The following is a 14,719-nucleotide window of genomic DNA, read 5'->3' as shown; positions in this document are numbered from 1 at the left end:
GTGTGCGACTCTTTGATCCATTCATAAAAAAATAAATTCATTGTTATGAGTGCAAAAAGCTCTTAAAAAAATATAACAGGCGTGAGTGGGGCGAGTGAGAGAGGTGGAGTGCGCATGGGCAGGTGAGAGCGCGTGGAGTTCGGAGGAAAAGGACAACAGTGCAGTATTGCAGAACGAAAAATGGCTGGAAAAACTGCACAGCCAAGTGAAAGTATGAGGCCGAACACAGGGCGTTTTTAGTAGAGTGAGAGAGGGATTTTTTCTTTGTTGAACATAATGGAAAGCCATTCTGTCTGATATGCCAGACGTCGTTGGGACATTTCAAAGTTTCAAATCTCAAGCGCCATTTCACCGCAATGCTCAAGTTACTCTCAATGTTTGGGTTAACATACGTTTTTGAGTCTGTAGCCTATTTTCCACCTTGAAACACGTGAAATCCAAGCACAGATCTGTACTGACTGACACACATGAAAGAACTGCTTCGAATGGCCACAACGGACTACAAGCCAGATTTGAATAGGATTGTGGCGAGCAAAGAGTGGCAGAAGTCCCACTGAGAAAGAAAGAAGCATCAGTAAGTCAAAAGTCATTTCATATTCTGTTATAGTGACTCAGGCCTTAGTTACATATTGTAGTTATATTTTCGTATTTGGACTTGATTTAACTAAGTTTGTGTCTGCAGTCTGAGTCTGAGAGGGGGAGAAGACAGAAAAAGGGAGAGACTTTGTGTGGTTGGGGGTGTTAAGAACACAGTATATGAGAGAGGGTGTGTGTTTGTGTGTGTGAGGGGGTGAAGAAAGACAGTATGAGAGAAGGAGAGACTGTATCTCTATTCGTTGGTATTCAGTTGTGTGTGAGAGCTATAAATCTGGCTTTGAAATATGGAAATATATTGATTTTCATTATGTCATTTCGTGTTTGTGTGAGAGAGGAAGTGCATTTGTAAGCCCACGTGCAGGATGTGGCTCTTTGCATTATCACAGTAATTTTTATGGCTCTTGGTCTCTGACGGGTTGGCCACCCCTGATCTAACATGTAACTGACCAAACCTGAGCTTTTGATTGTGTCTATGATTTGGATTAACATGGCCTTATTAATTTCATTTTTCTGCTTATTTTAATTTTATTGAAAAAGTTCGGCCTCTGTTGAACATTGAACAACATGCATTTTATAATTCTGTTTGAATCAGAGCCCGCTCAGCGACATCTGGGAGAAAAGAAACAGCACTGCAAAAATCTGTCATGGTAACAGCTTAAAAAGTTGCAGGAATGAGATTAGTCGTTGTGAGAATGAGATAATTCTAGCTCCAGAAGCTGCACAATCCTCAGTGTTGCAGGGTTGATGTTTGTTATGCTGTGGATCAGTGGTGAGCAACTGGTGGCCCAGGGGCCACATTTGGCCCTCAACCTTACTCAATGTGGGGCGCAAGTCAGCATCAAACATTTAATCTATCGTAAACATGAAGAGTTTACTGGCTTTAAGTAATTTGATCTAATTTTGTCTAATTTGGCTTTTTAGATTCTTTAGTTCAGTTTAATAAAACTGCCTGATTTGATTATTTAATTTAGTCTAATTTGATCTGATATGAAAAATAAAGACTTGTTTAAAACTTTGCCATGGTATTGTCTCCTTTCTTTGTTGTGACCAACTGAGCCAGGTCATGACTACATATATATATATATCTATATATATATCTATATATATATAGATATATATATAGATATATATATATATCTATATATATATATATAGATAGATAGATAGATAGATAGATAGAGATATAGATATAGATATAGATATATATATGCCATAGGTGTGAATGTGAGTGTGCCTGATTGTCTGTCTCTATATGACAGCCCTGTGACCCCGCCTCTCGCCCAATGACAGCTGGGATAGGCTCCACCCCCTCATTAATCATTATTAATTGCATATTTAGTTAAAAACATTCATGTTGGTTAAATGACCTGTGATGAAAGTCATATAGTCTTTTGTTTTTCTTTTCAATAATAGGTTATTTTAACTGTTTACTTGGGTGTATTCTGCACTTTGTGAAAAAAAATTCTGTCTTACAGTGGAAATACAATTTATGAGGCTCTTTTAACAACTAAATCAATATCTGCTCGCCCTTAATTTTTCAAGAACATTTATGTGAAAGGCTCATTGTGTGATATATACCCAACAACCTTATTAAACCTTTATTTATATTCCTCTGGGTTGCACAGAATCAAGTTCAGCTATTCGACCTGTTTCCTTTATTTAAATCAAAATTTAAAAAAAAGATGTTTAATGGCCAGAAACAGGCCGAACGAGGAAAATGGACAGACGTGTCATATTAAGACAAACTTTAAAACCCCTGTCCCTGTCTGTGAGAGAAGGAAGAAAAAACCATAGCAGATAAATCTGAGATTATGTTTGTTAACTTTCTACCAGCCTGAGCTGATGAGAGACTTTCTGTCTTCTGCCTTTCTCTTTTTGCTGAAGTGACGAATGAGCACGGCCATCACCACCAGAGACACTAAGAAAGCTGTGGCAAAGAAGATGGTGCTGACGTTGGTGTTCAGGAGATCCTTTATCTTCCAGCCCTCTTCATTTGGATGAATTTCAGTGGGAAGTGATGGAGGAACCACTGAAAGACAACAGAACACAAGTTTTTATCATCCAAAAAGTAATTTTCACATTTAAATGTCTCCGATCATCAAATAATGAATAAACTGAGTTTAACCACCTTTTTTAAAGCTGTGCTCAAGTCTACAAGCTACACCCAGGCCTGTTGGATCCAGAAATCCCTTAAATAGAACCTGTCTGACAAAGTAGGAAGTAGGATTCCAGCCAACCATAGTGAGAGCCATTATCCATAAATGGAGAACACTGTGAATAGTGGGGAACTTTTCCAGGAGTCCAAGAGTGCATGGACAACTCATCCAGGAGGTCCCAGAAGAACCCAGAACAACATCCAAAGACCTGCAGGCCTCACTGATTCAGTTAAGGTCAGAGGTCATGATTCAACAATCAGAAAGAGACTGGACAACAACGGCATCATGGGAGAGTTCCAAGGCCAAAACCACTGCTGACGAAAAGAACACAAAGGCTCGTCTCACATTTGACTAAAAACATCCTGATGATCCTCAAGACTTCTGGGAAAATATTCTGAGGACTGGCCAGACAGAAGAGGAACTTTCTGGAAGGTGTATGTCCCGTTCCATCAGGAGTCAAACTAACAGCATTTCATCAGAAGAACATCAGACCAACAGTCAGACATGGTGATTGGAGTGTGATGGTCTGGACCAGGACCTGGACCACTAGAACCATGAATTCTGCTCTCTAGCAGAAAATCCTGAAGGAGAATGTCCGGCTATCACTTCATGACCTCAAGCTCAAGATCACTTGGGTTATGGAGCAGGACAATGATCCCAAACACACCAGCAAGTCCACCTCTGAGTGGACTAAAGACTAAATGAAGGTTCTGGAGTGGTCTAGTCAAAGTCTGGACTTAAATCTGACAGAGATGCTTTGGCATGACCATAAACAGGCCGTTCATGCTGGAAAACCCTCCAGTGTGGCTGAATTAAAACTATTCTGTAGAAAGGAGTGGGACAACATTCCAGTGATGAGAAAGACTCACTGACAGTTATTTCAGATGTTTGATTCAGTTGTTTCTGCCAAGGATGGAACAACCAGTTATTAGGGTTAGGAGATGATGACTTTTTCACATGGGGTCAGGTAGGTTTGGATGGCTTTTTTCTCTTGATAAATGAAATCAACATTTAAACACAGACCTCGGTATTCAGTCAGGTTATCTTTGTCTAAAATCAAAATAGGTAGGTAGGTAGGTAGGCAGGTAGGTAGGTAGGCAGGTAGGCAGGTAGGTAGGTAGGTAGGTAGGTAGGCAGGCAGGTAGGTAGGCAGGCAGGCAGACAGACAGGCAGGCAGGCAGGCAGGCAGGCAGGCAGGCAGACAGACAGGCAGGCAGGCAGGCAGGCAGGCAGGCAGGCAAGCAGGCAGGCAGGCAGCCAGGCAGGCAGGCAGGCAGGCAGGCAGGCAGGCAGGCAGGCAGGCAGGCAGGCAGGCAGGCAGGCAGGCAGGCAGGCAGGCAGGCAGGCAGGCAGGCAGACAGACAGGCAGGCAGGCAGGCAGGCAGGCAGGCAGGCAGGCAAGCATACAGGCAGGCAGGCAGGCAAGCACAGGCAGGCAGGCAGGCAGGCAGGCAAGGCAGGCAGGCAGGCAGGCAGGCAGGCAGGCAGGCAGGCAGGAAGCCAGGCAGGCAGGCAGGCAGGCAGGCAGGCAGGCAGGCAGGTGTCAGACCTGCAGGCAGGCAGGCCAGGCAGGCAGGCAGGCGGGTGGAAGGCAGGCAGGCAGGCAGGCAGGCAGGCAGGAAGCCAGGCAGGCAGGCAGGTGGGCAGGCAGGCAAGCAGGCAGGCAGGCAGGCAGGCAGGAAGGCAGGCAAACAGGCAGGCAGGCAGGCAGCCAGGCAGGCAGGCAGGCAGGCAGGCAGACAGGCAAACAGGCAGGCAGGCAGGCAGGCAGGCAGGCATACAGGCAGGCAGGCAGCCAGGCAGCCAGGCAGGCAGGCAGGCAGGCAGGCAGGCAGGCAGGCAGGCAGGCAGGCAGGCAGGCAGGCAGGCAGGCAGGCAGGCAGGCAGGCAGGCAGGCAGACAGACAGGCAGGCAGGCAGGCAGGCAGGCAGGCAGGCAGGCAAGCACAGGCAGGCAGGCAGGCAAGCAGGCAGGCAGGCAGGCAGGCAGGCAGGCAGGCAGGCAGGCAGGCAGGCAGGCAGGCAGGCAGGCAGGAAGCCAGGCAGGCAGGCAGGCAGGCAGGCAGGCAGGCAGGCAGGTGTCAGACCTGCAGGCAGGCAGGTGCCAGCCAGCAGGCAGGCAGGTGGGTGGCCGCAGGCAGGCAGGCAGGCAGGCAGGCAGGTGCCAGGCAGGCAGGCAGGTGGGCAGGCAGGCAAGCAGGCAGGCAGGCAGGCAGGCAGGAGCTGCAGGCAAACAGGCAGGCAGGCAGGCAGTGGCAGGCAGGCAGGCAGGCAGGCAGACAGGCAAACAGGCAGGCAGGCAGGCAGGCAGGCAGGCAGGCAGGCAGGCAGGCAGGCAGGGCAGGCAGGCAGGCAGTGCGGGAAGGCAGGCAGGCAGGCAGGCAGGCAAACAGGCAGGCAGGCAGGCAGACAGACAGGCAGGCAGGCAGGCAGGTGCAGGCAGGCAGGCAGGCAGGCAGGCAGGCAACAGGCAGGCAGGCAGGCAGCCAGGCAGGCAGGCAGGCAGGCAGGCAGGCAGACAGGCAACAGGCAGGCAGGCAGGCAGGCAGACAGACAGACAGGCAGGCAGGCAGGCAGGTGGGCAGGCAGGCAGGCAGGCAGGCAGGCAGGCAACAGGCAGGCAGGCAGGCAGGCCAGGCAGGCAGGCAGGCAGGCAGGCAGAGGCAGGCAACAGGCAGGCAGGCAGGCAGGCAGGCAGGCAGGCAGGCAGGCAAACAGGCAGGCAGGCAGGCAGGCAGGCAGGCAGGCAGGCAGGCAGGCAGGCAGGCAGGCAGGCAGACAGACAGGCAGGCAGGCAGGCAGGCAGGCAGGCAGGCAGGCAGGCAGGCAGGCAGGCAGGCAGGCAGGCAGGCAGGCAGGCAGGCAGGCAGGCAGGCAGGCAGGCAGGCAGGCAGGCAGGGCCAGGCAGGCAGGCAGGCAGGCAGGCAGGCAGGCAGGCAGGCAGGTGTCAGACCCGCAGGCAGGCAGGCAGCCAGGCAGGCAGGCAGGCGGTGAAGGCAGGCAGGCAGGCAGGCAGGCAGGCAGGAAGCCAGGCAGGCAGGCAGGTGGCAGGCAGGCAAGCAGGCAGGCAGGCAGGCAGGCAGGAAGGCAGGCAACAGGCAGGCAGGCAGGCAGGCAGGCAGGCAGGCAGGCAGGCAGGCAGGCAGGAAGGCAGGCAAACAGGCAGGCAGGCAGGCAGCCAGGCAGGCAGGCAGAAAGGCAGGCAGGCAGGCAGGTGCAAGTGGAAGGCAGGCAGGCAGGCAGGCAGGCAAACAGGCAGGCAGGCAGGCAGGCAGACAGACAGACAGGCAGGCAGGCAGGCAGGTGGGCAGGCAGGCAGGCAGGCAGGCAGGCAGGCAGGCAAACAGGCAGGCAGGCAGGCAGCCAGGCAGGCAGGCAGGCAGGCAGGCAGGCAGACAGGCAAACAGGCAGGCAGGCAGGCAGGCAGGCAGGCAGGCAAACAGGCAGGCAGGCAGGCCAGGCAAACAGGCAGGCAGGCAGGCAGGCAGGCAGGCAGGCAGGCAACAGGCAGGCAGGCAGGCAGGCAACAGGCAGGCAGGCAGGCAGGCAGGCAGGCAGGCAGGCAGACAGGCAAACAGGCAGGCAGGCAGGCAGGCATGCAGGCAGGCAGGCAAACAGGCAGGCAGGCAGGCCAGGCAACAGGCAGGCAGGCAGGAAGGCAACAGGCAGGCAGGCAGGCAGGCAGGCAGGCAGGCAGGCAGACAGGCAGGCAGGCAGGCAGGCAGGCAGGCAGACAGGCAAACAGGCAGGCAGGCAGGCAGGCAGGCAGGCAGGCAGGCAGGCAGACAGGCAAACAGGCAGGCAGGCAGGCAGGCAGGCAGGCAGACAGGCAGGCAGGCAGGCAGGCAGACAGGCAGGCAGGCAGGCAGGCAGACAGGCAGGCAGGCAGGCAGGCAGGCAGGCAACAGGCAGGCAGGCAGGCAGGCAGACAGGCAAACAGGCAGGCAGGCAGGCAGGCAGGCAGGCAGGCAGACAGGCAACAGGCAGGCAGGCAGGCAGGCAGGCAGGCAGGCAGGCAGGCAGGCAGGCAGACAGGCAAACAGGCAGGCAGGCAGGCAGGCAGGCAGGCAGGCAGGCAGGCAGGCAGACAGGCAACAGGCAGGCAGGCAGGCAGGCAGGCAGGCAACAGGTAGGTAGGTAGATGGATAGATGATATGGACCTTTAGCAGACGTGTTACTCCTCATCATCTCATCAGATGTGTTATTCTTGATCATCAAATGGACATCATCATTCTTCATATCTGACGTGCCGCTGTTCATCATCATAACTTCATCTTCATCCACTGCAGCCTCTGGAACAGCCTGGCGGACAAACCGCAGAGGACCCTGGGTAATGGAGTGTCCGACTGTCTCCTTGCTCAGTGTGCTTCTGCGTCGGCGGGACGGTTCCTTCAGACAGCCCTGAGCACACCTGGAGAAGGGACTGCTGGACTCACAGAGGATGACAGAGCAGGTGATGTAGACCTGTCAGGAAGGAGAGCTTAGATCAGAGGAAGTCAGGTCATGGCTTCATGAGATAAAAATGTTTCATTTTATGATCTTTGTCCTCTTGCTCAACAAAATCAGGCATCATTCTACATTCCTTTAGACCAGTGGTTTTCAAAGTGTGAGGTAGGCCTTCCCTGGGGGGCGCTTTAGGACTTCAGGGAAGGCGCGGAACAATTAACCAGAAAAAAAGGAGGGGACTTGCTTTGCTAGCTTCCATTCTGCATGGAGCTAAGTGGACCAATTTATAGTTAATGTAGCGACTAGACTGGAGTCAGCTGTTAAAGTTTGGATTTTCCTGCATTGTTCCTGATATTGCTCAACAACCACAGTATTTAATTTGCAAAGATGGACAAGCTAATGATAGCATATGGTGGTGCAAACCCTGGGGTCACATTGAGACAAAAGGACAAACCTGTGGATTTTTTTTTACAGGAAGTAAAAGGAATTTTGGTCACTGGAGGTAACAGAGACATTTAGTGCTGTAAACACTACGCCAGCCTCTGCTGGTGCAGGTTTTTGGCACCAATAATGATCAAAAGTGAGTAGCTGGCAAGGCTGAAGATAGAGAATGCCCTCAGTAATGCAATCCTGCATCGACTGCAGAGATCAGGGATCTCTAATACAAGTAGCAAACAGCTCATTTATTGGGCCATACAGGAACTGTGCAGCAGTGTTAATTTTGGCAGCTATTTTTAATTTTAGTCTTAGTTTTAGTCTTTAAATGAAATGCATTTTAGTTATAGTCACATAATAGTCGTTTCTATCCTTTTTAGTTTTAGTCTAGTTTTAGTCCTTAAAAAGTCCTCACATTTTAGTCTTTACTTTTAGTCCAAGCATTTAATTCTCTTGCCTAAATCTGGTATCAAATCATGGTAGTGTGTTCTCTGCACTCTGACAAACCTGGGGTCCCTGCTTTCTACAGCTGAGAGGCAGAATAGATACAGATGCATTGTTTTTTGACAAATTTACCCACAGTGGAGAAATATCGCAGATTTTAAATGTCTGACAAAAACTAAATTACATTTTAGCCTAGTTTTAGTTATCTTGATGAAAACTAAACTTAGTCTTTGTCAGTTTTAGTCATCACAGATCTATTTTTGTTAGTCTTAGTCTAGTTTTTGTCATGAGAAAAAGGCTGACAACGAACATTTTTAGTCATAGTTTTAGTCGACGAAATTAACACTGCTGTGCAGTTTACTTTTGATAGAGAAACTTTTATGAAAAGTGGCATTTAAAAATGGATATTTTTAATAAAAGTAGTTAATTCTCTAATGATTTTGACTTGTTCCACTGAGTGCCAAAGGTGTTTCTGGGTAATGTCCTTGGGGTGAAATTCCCTAAGGTGGCATGGTTGGAAAAAACTAAAACTAATTTCAAGATTAAATAATTCCAAAAAGAAACTAATTTGAGAATCAAACAAATTCCAAAATTTGACTAATTTAAAATACAATTAAAGTAAAACTAAATTCGGAATAAAATTAAACTTGCCCAGAAGCCCACCCTTCCACATGGGATAGTTCAGCATTTTCATTACCTCTTATTGTGACTGACAGGCAGTTTCAAGGGCACATTATAAAATCTGCTATGCAGCCCTGTTTTGTGTGTAGAGAAAGCGGGGCTGGTTCTGAGCATGAGTGAAACAGGCTTTTGCTTATGGCGCTGCGGGGTTGGGGGCGTCATGGGCCTTGAGCAGCTTCCCCTTGCCGCCTTCTGTCCCCCCTCCATCTCTCCACACGCGCCCCCGCCCCGACAGTGAGTGCAGATCAGGGCGCAGTGTGATCAAATATTCAAGGTCTTCTGATTGTTCCAAATAGCAGTGAGAAACTTGGAGAAAGTTTATGAATTAAATTATGTATGTACACATAGAAATCTTTGTTAATGATAGTGCTAACAGGAAGTAAACAATGTGTGTTTCAGGGACAAAGAGAGTTGTTAGATATACCTGGGTTTCTGCCTGGTCATGTTGAGTGTCTCATAAAGGACCTGATGGTAAAACTGGGTTTACTGAAATGGATCCCGTTTATCTTTTCTCACAGGGGGGAAAATCATCCAAGCAGAGGCTTTATCTGTGGTTGATGATGGTGATTTTCATTGGATGCACGCTGCTGTGACATCACTGAAAATGTGGGACTTACTGAACCATGCTGAGATTTATATCTGGTCTACACATATCTTTGCTTCTTATGTTAGAAAGGGTTACACTTTCTGTAAAGTCATTGGTCAGTCAATCATGCATGACATTTTTCTCTCAGCTGGCTGGGTGAACACGGGGACATGTCAAAGCCCCGTCATGCATCGTCAACTCTAGCTCACATTACAAAAGACACTTCAAAAACTATTACAAGCTACAAGGTGCAGAATAAGCCTCTGCTTGGTTTTTCAGAGGAAATACAGCCTTCAATAAATACGTTTTTCATAAAAACTAGCTGAGTGTGAGTCATGATGTGTTTGCTGTCCTTACCTGGTCATAGTTCCCTGTAAATTTAAAGGCTTGAACCTCAAAGTTGAATGAAGTTGGATCACTAGATGCATAGACTTTGAGTGTCTCGTCCTTAATACAGCTGTAAGGAACAAACATGGTCATGAATGACACAAACCGCAGCCTGTAAAATATAATGGAAGACAGAGCTGTGAGAAGACGGTGAAGCCAAAACTACACCGGTGGGTAGAGGTGGGTGTGTTAGTGTTCTATCACAGTCCTACTGATTCATGTTTGTGTCCTCTTTTTAGCTGAGAAGTTCCCTTCCCGTTGGTCAGTTCACGGTGTGAAGTGATGAACCTGACTGATCAATCAGCTCTGTTGACAAATGCCGAATTAATAAGAGCTGAGAACAATCAGGTGATTAAACTTCTCCCTGTTAACAAGGCTACCTATGGGGGGGGCTTTCTACGGCCCATGGTGGTCAGCAAAATTCTAGTTCATGTTATACCGTGGACTTGGTAAATACTCAATTCTGATTGGCTCTGGAAATTCCATTGGTGTCCATTGATTTCTGATATATGGAAACCATTCGACACCTTGAAAAGCAGATGGATGCACTTGTTTCTGTGTTTCTCACTGGCAAATCCATCTTGCAAAGCTCCCATCTGAACTGTTAGGGCTCGGTTAGAAAGTGACAGGACCAATCAGCAATGAGAGGCAGTACTTACAGGCGAGGCGGACTCGTGACATAAACAAGCAGCAAAAAGAGGCCGGTGCAATTATGGCGGGAGAGCTTTGCATGGATGCTGCTAAAGTGCCAGTTTTATCAGAACTTGACGACATTTCTTTGTTAAAGAAGAACAAAGAACAGCAGTGCGTTGTTTTCTTTTCAAAGTGACAAAGTCAAATTCTGACATGTCTACAGTCGCCATGTTTCGCATTATTCCTCGGTGGTTGGCACGTGCGGCTAGATAGTGGTACATCACATGTTTTGTTGCTCTGATTGGCCCGTAGAGATGTGACAGACAGCATGTTCATCCAATCACACTCTGAGTTTTTTCAAAGCCTCTGCCCTTTCCCAAACGTTTCCTATTGAAGCTTTTCCAGATGGATGTGTGCTCATGTGCTCAGGTGTTGCTGGGGAAAAGAAATTGTTGTTTTAGTAAAACTTTCTATTTTGATCACAAAACGTATGAAATTATAAATTAGTAGTTTTATTAATTGTTTTCGTTAGCAAGTGACCATGGTATAAGCGGATTAATGGACTTAGAGGTGCCAAATTATCAGGGATTAATGGACTTCGCAGAGGCAACCATCCGACGCACAGGCCTCCACGTCGTCCATTAATCCCTGATAATTGGACACGTCGTTGGGCATTAATCCTTACATAACCCTTTTAAAATGTAAACCCCGTTTTCTAAACAGAATTAACTTTGTTTTTGGTGATTATAACAATGTGGATGGGTAACGTCAGACTTCAGAGCTCAGCCATGAGGTGCACACATGTCAGGACACCAGAAAACTGAGTTGAAGAAACTTGGAAAACTTTGATGGAAATAGAAAAAACGATTGTGAAAATAAGAAAAAGATAGGCAAACATGAGTTGAAAATTACAGAATTAGCACAATGTGTTTAAAGTGGAAGTAAAAATATTTAAACATCAGAACCCAGTAACAGCTTAACACATTTTTAAGGTCCAAAATAAAGTAACTGTTAGCCAGGAGGCTAGCACCGATGCTTCTGATCCAACACACATGCATGAATACTTTCAATAAATCAAAACTGGTGAGGGCCCGTCCTCTGGGTTTGTCAGGGGCCCAGCCAACTCTGTGGACATGCCTGATGATAGGAGCTGGTTCTTATTTGAGAGGTGGACAATTAGGAACTCTAAAAAGAGCTGCCATTCTTATCTCTCCAAGAGAGGCTGGTTGGACATAAATAAAGCCATGCCAGCAGGATTCAGTAGATCACGTCAGTTAGGTGGGCGGTCTTTAATGCATGCATAACTAACTGTTAACACATTGAGGTGTGTCGATACAAAGCAGTAAGGATTACCTCTTGGTATCTAAAAGCCCAGATATAAATCCTGATAAATTCACTGTCCTAACAGAGTGTTAGTGATTCCTGTTGTCTAGTTTTAAGAGGTCAAATCATTACCCGTTCTCGATGAGGCTGTATGACAGGCTGTTGTCGGGGTCGTCATCAGGAGTTGCTTTGCACGATTCCACAAACACTTTGACGTCTGGAAGTTCAGACTGAGCCTGGATGCCCATGTAAATGATCTGCAGCAGCTTCACCTCCACTGGGTAGGCCTTGGCCGGCACCTTCTTTGAAAAGCCTCCATCACGGAAAATCTCAAATGTGTAGCCAAAGCTGCCAAAGCCAGACTCGGTGAAGATGTAATCTGATTTGTGGAGGGAGAAGTAACTGGAGATGCTGATGGTTTTGGGGAACTGGCAGGAGAAACCAATCTTAACCGTCTTTCTTCTGACTATAACCTCAGAGGGAAGCACAAAGGAGTTGATCTCATTGGTGAAGGCGATAAAGTCCCCTTTATCCTGTATTTAAGACAATTTAAACATGTGAAAACAATTTGTGGCCAAAGAAAACGAGTCACACATCACCATGAATCTTCCATTGTGTTTTTAGCTATAGTTTACAGCTTGTTTGTTTGTATTGGTAAATCCAATGCAGTTGCATAAATGAGGAAACAATCTAAAAACATGACATGATTTTGCACACCTCTATTTTAGTGCCACAGGTGCTGAATGACATGCTGCCCATGATGTGAGTGCTGTTGGAGGAGAGCGAGCACGAAGCGTCTCTCAGCTGCAGAAAGTTCTCATCGATGCCCGGCATGGAGTCTTTCTCCAGGACCACCGTCATTTTGTTGGGCGAGCATTGAACACTCGCCTTCCCTGGGAATCAAATCCAATATCTGCTCAGCAGTGTTGGGGGTAACACGTTACAAAGTAATCCGTTAGTGTACTCAGATTACTTTTTTGTTGTAACAAGTAACATAACACGTTAGTTTTTCAATTTAAGTAATCCCATTATTAGTTACATTTTCGTACAAGTTATCTGTTACTGAAAGAAAAATCCCAAATGTCCTCTCTCTTCCATGGCTTCAAAAAGAGAGAAAGAAAAAAAGGAAGCTCCTCGAAGCATCTGCTCTCTTTGTCCTTCTTTCTTCCTGTAGTCATGTTGGCACATGGTGCCATTACACACTCATTGTTAGCTTGTTGAGGCAGCGAGATGACAGAGAGGACAGCAGGCCACTGGAATTATCCCCACAACACTAGACATGCCTCATTACAAGTCTAAAAATTAAGAAAATGTTAGGAAATATTTGAGAAACTGTGAGAGCTTCATTAAAAACACAGGAATGGTCACAAAAACTCTGTATACTGTACCATCTAGAAGCAAGCTTGATTACTATTTCTTTTAGTTGAAAAAATGTATTTTTTATACAGTAACTGATGGGGGATACAAGATTTTTCAAGCACAGTACTGAATGCATCAAGATGTTCAAATGAATGTTGGGGGTGGCTTTAAATGTATTACCCTAAACTATTTGCAGACATAAATGTCCATGTCCAAACATTGCTATTGAAAAATTTTCCATGAGGTAGATTCAAACTCATTAGTTTCTAGGTAACAATGAGTAATAAAGAGCCAATTAACCAGGAAACAGGGACCCTAATGAATCCCTAATGAATCAGTAATGATTAAGTAAGAGAAATTTTTGCCTTACAACAGCATTGAGATCGGCTGGAACTAATCAGTACAGTTGCAGTAAATTCTTCTCTGTTCTTTAGTCAGTTTAGTTTAGTTTTCAATACAATGCCAAAAATGGCTGTTATCCACCTTATTTCTAGCTCCCATAATACATTGTGTTAACCTTGCAAAGCAGATATGCCCGTGTCCGTGTTTCTCACTGGTGAATCCATCTTACAAAGCTCCCATCTGAACAGTTTGGGTCTAGTTAGAAAGTGACAGGACCAATCAGCGACAAGGGGCGGTACTTTCAGGCGTGGTGGAGTCATGATGTAAGCAAGCAGCAACAAGAGGACGGTGCAATTATGGCGGAAGAGCTTAGCCTGGATGCTGTTAAAGCGCCAGTTTTATCAGAAATAGACAACATTTCTTTGTTAAAAGAAGAACAAAGATTTTCTTTTCAAAAACGAAAAAAGTCATGTACTGACATGCTTACAGTCGCCATGGTTCGCGTTATGGAGTTCTATGTGGAGTTTATTCCTCGATGGCGGCGACGACATCACGTGTTTTGTTGCTCTGATTGGCCCGCAAAGATGTGACAGGCAGAACGTTTATCCAATTACCCTCCCAGTTTTTTCAAATCCTCTGCCTTCCCATAAGCTGTATATAGAAGGTTTTCCAGATGGATGTGTGAAACACATCCATCTGGCGTGTCAGGATAACTTTGTGTGAAATGTTGGTGTAACGTCCGATCTTTCTGGTCTAAAGAGGACTTTGCAAGGAAACAAGATGCTAAATGGGATTATAAGGGCAATTTGGGTACAAAGAGGACAGAGTGGAGAAATTACCTTGCATCTTTAGCTAACTTTACTAGCTTTTTTATCAGTGTAGTAATAGACGATCACATTTTTTAAAGGACTTTGGACACCACCTTCAGATAAGATGTGGAGCCAATCTTTAACATTTCTCTGGTTAGTTTGTAGGGTTGCTGAAATTCTTATTTTACCAACTAATCCTTCTTAAAATATTTAAATTATATTATTATTATCCATGAATCAAGTTGTCGACTCTTCAGTTTGGTTAATCTCAGATTCTGTATAAGGATTAATAATGAATTAATACTGTAAGAATCACATCCCCGAGGCCCTCAGACAGTTTAAAACACTGCTGTTAAACACTTAACTTTGTCACGTCATTAGTACCATGACTGGAGCCACAGGTACTGAGCGTTACAGAAAATATCATTTATAATTTTCAACTTATGATAACACTTAGATGTTTGATTAACAAAAATGAAGCAGTATCGAAGATTTATTCCTTTTCAAAACAACTGCTGTTGA

General features: G+C 46.6%; 1 protein-coding gene across 1 annotated transcript; it reads right to left on the bottom strand.

The window, feature by feature from the left end:
- Nucleotides 1-2,423: 2,423 nt before the first annotated feature.
- LOC121511142 (oncoprotein-induced transcript 3 protein-like) lies at nucleotides 2,424-12,548 on the bottom strand. Its single transcript, XM_041789726.1, has 5 exons — nucleotides 12,405-12,548; nucleotides 11,820-12,220; nucleotides 9,702-9,801; nucleotides 6,913-7,216; nucleotides 2,424-2,626 (listed from the first exon to the last, which is right to left on the bottom strand). The coding sequence occupies exons 1-5, from the start codon at nucleotides 12,546-12,548 to the stop codon at nucleotides 2,424-2,426; spliced, it is 1,152 nt and encodes a 383-aa protein (XP_041645660.1).
- Between the last annotated feature and the right edge of the window lie 2,171 nt (nucleotides 12,549-14,719).

This window comes from Cheilinus undulatus, linkage group 1 (genome assembly GCF_018320785.1).
Source record: "Cheilinus undulatus linkage group 1, ASM1832078v1, whole genome shotgun sequence".
Lineage (NCBI taxonomy): Eukaryota > Metazoa > Chordata > Actinopteri > Labriformes > Labridae > Cheilinus > Cheilinus undulatus.
Note: the sequence above shows the minus strand (reverse complement) of the source record. Positions and strands in the feature narration are given on the sequence as shown.

What these genes read in the sequence shown, in the direction of transcription:
- LOC121511142 (XM_041789726.1), bottom strand. Translation starts at nt 12,548, where the DNA reads ATGACGGTGGTCCTGGAGAAAGACTCCATGCCGGGCATCGATGAGAAC. An exon ending in TTACAGGGAACTATGACCAG is followed by an intron (nt 7,217 to 9,701) that starts GTAAGGACAGCA and finishes CCTTCCTGACAG; the next exon opens with GTCTACATCACCTGCTCTGT. An exon ending in GAGTAACACGTCTGCTAAAG is followed by an intron (nt 2,627 to 6,912) that starts GTCCATATCATC and finishes GTTGTCTTTCAG; the next exon opens with TGGTTCCTCCATCACTTCCC.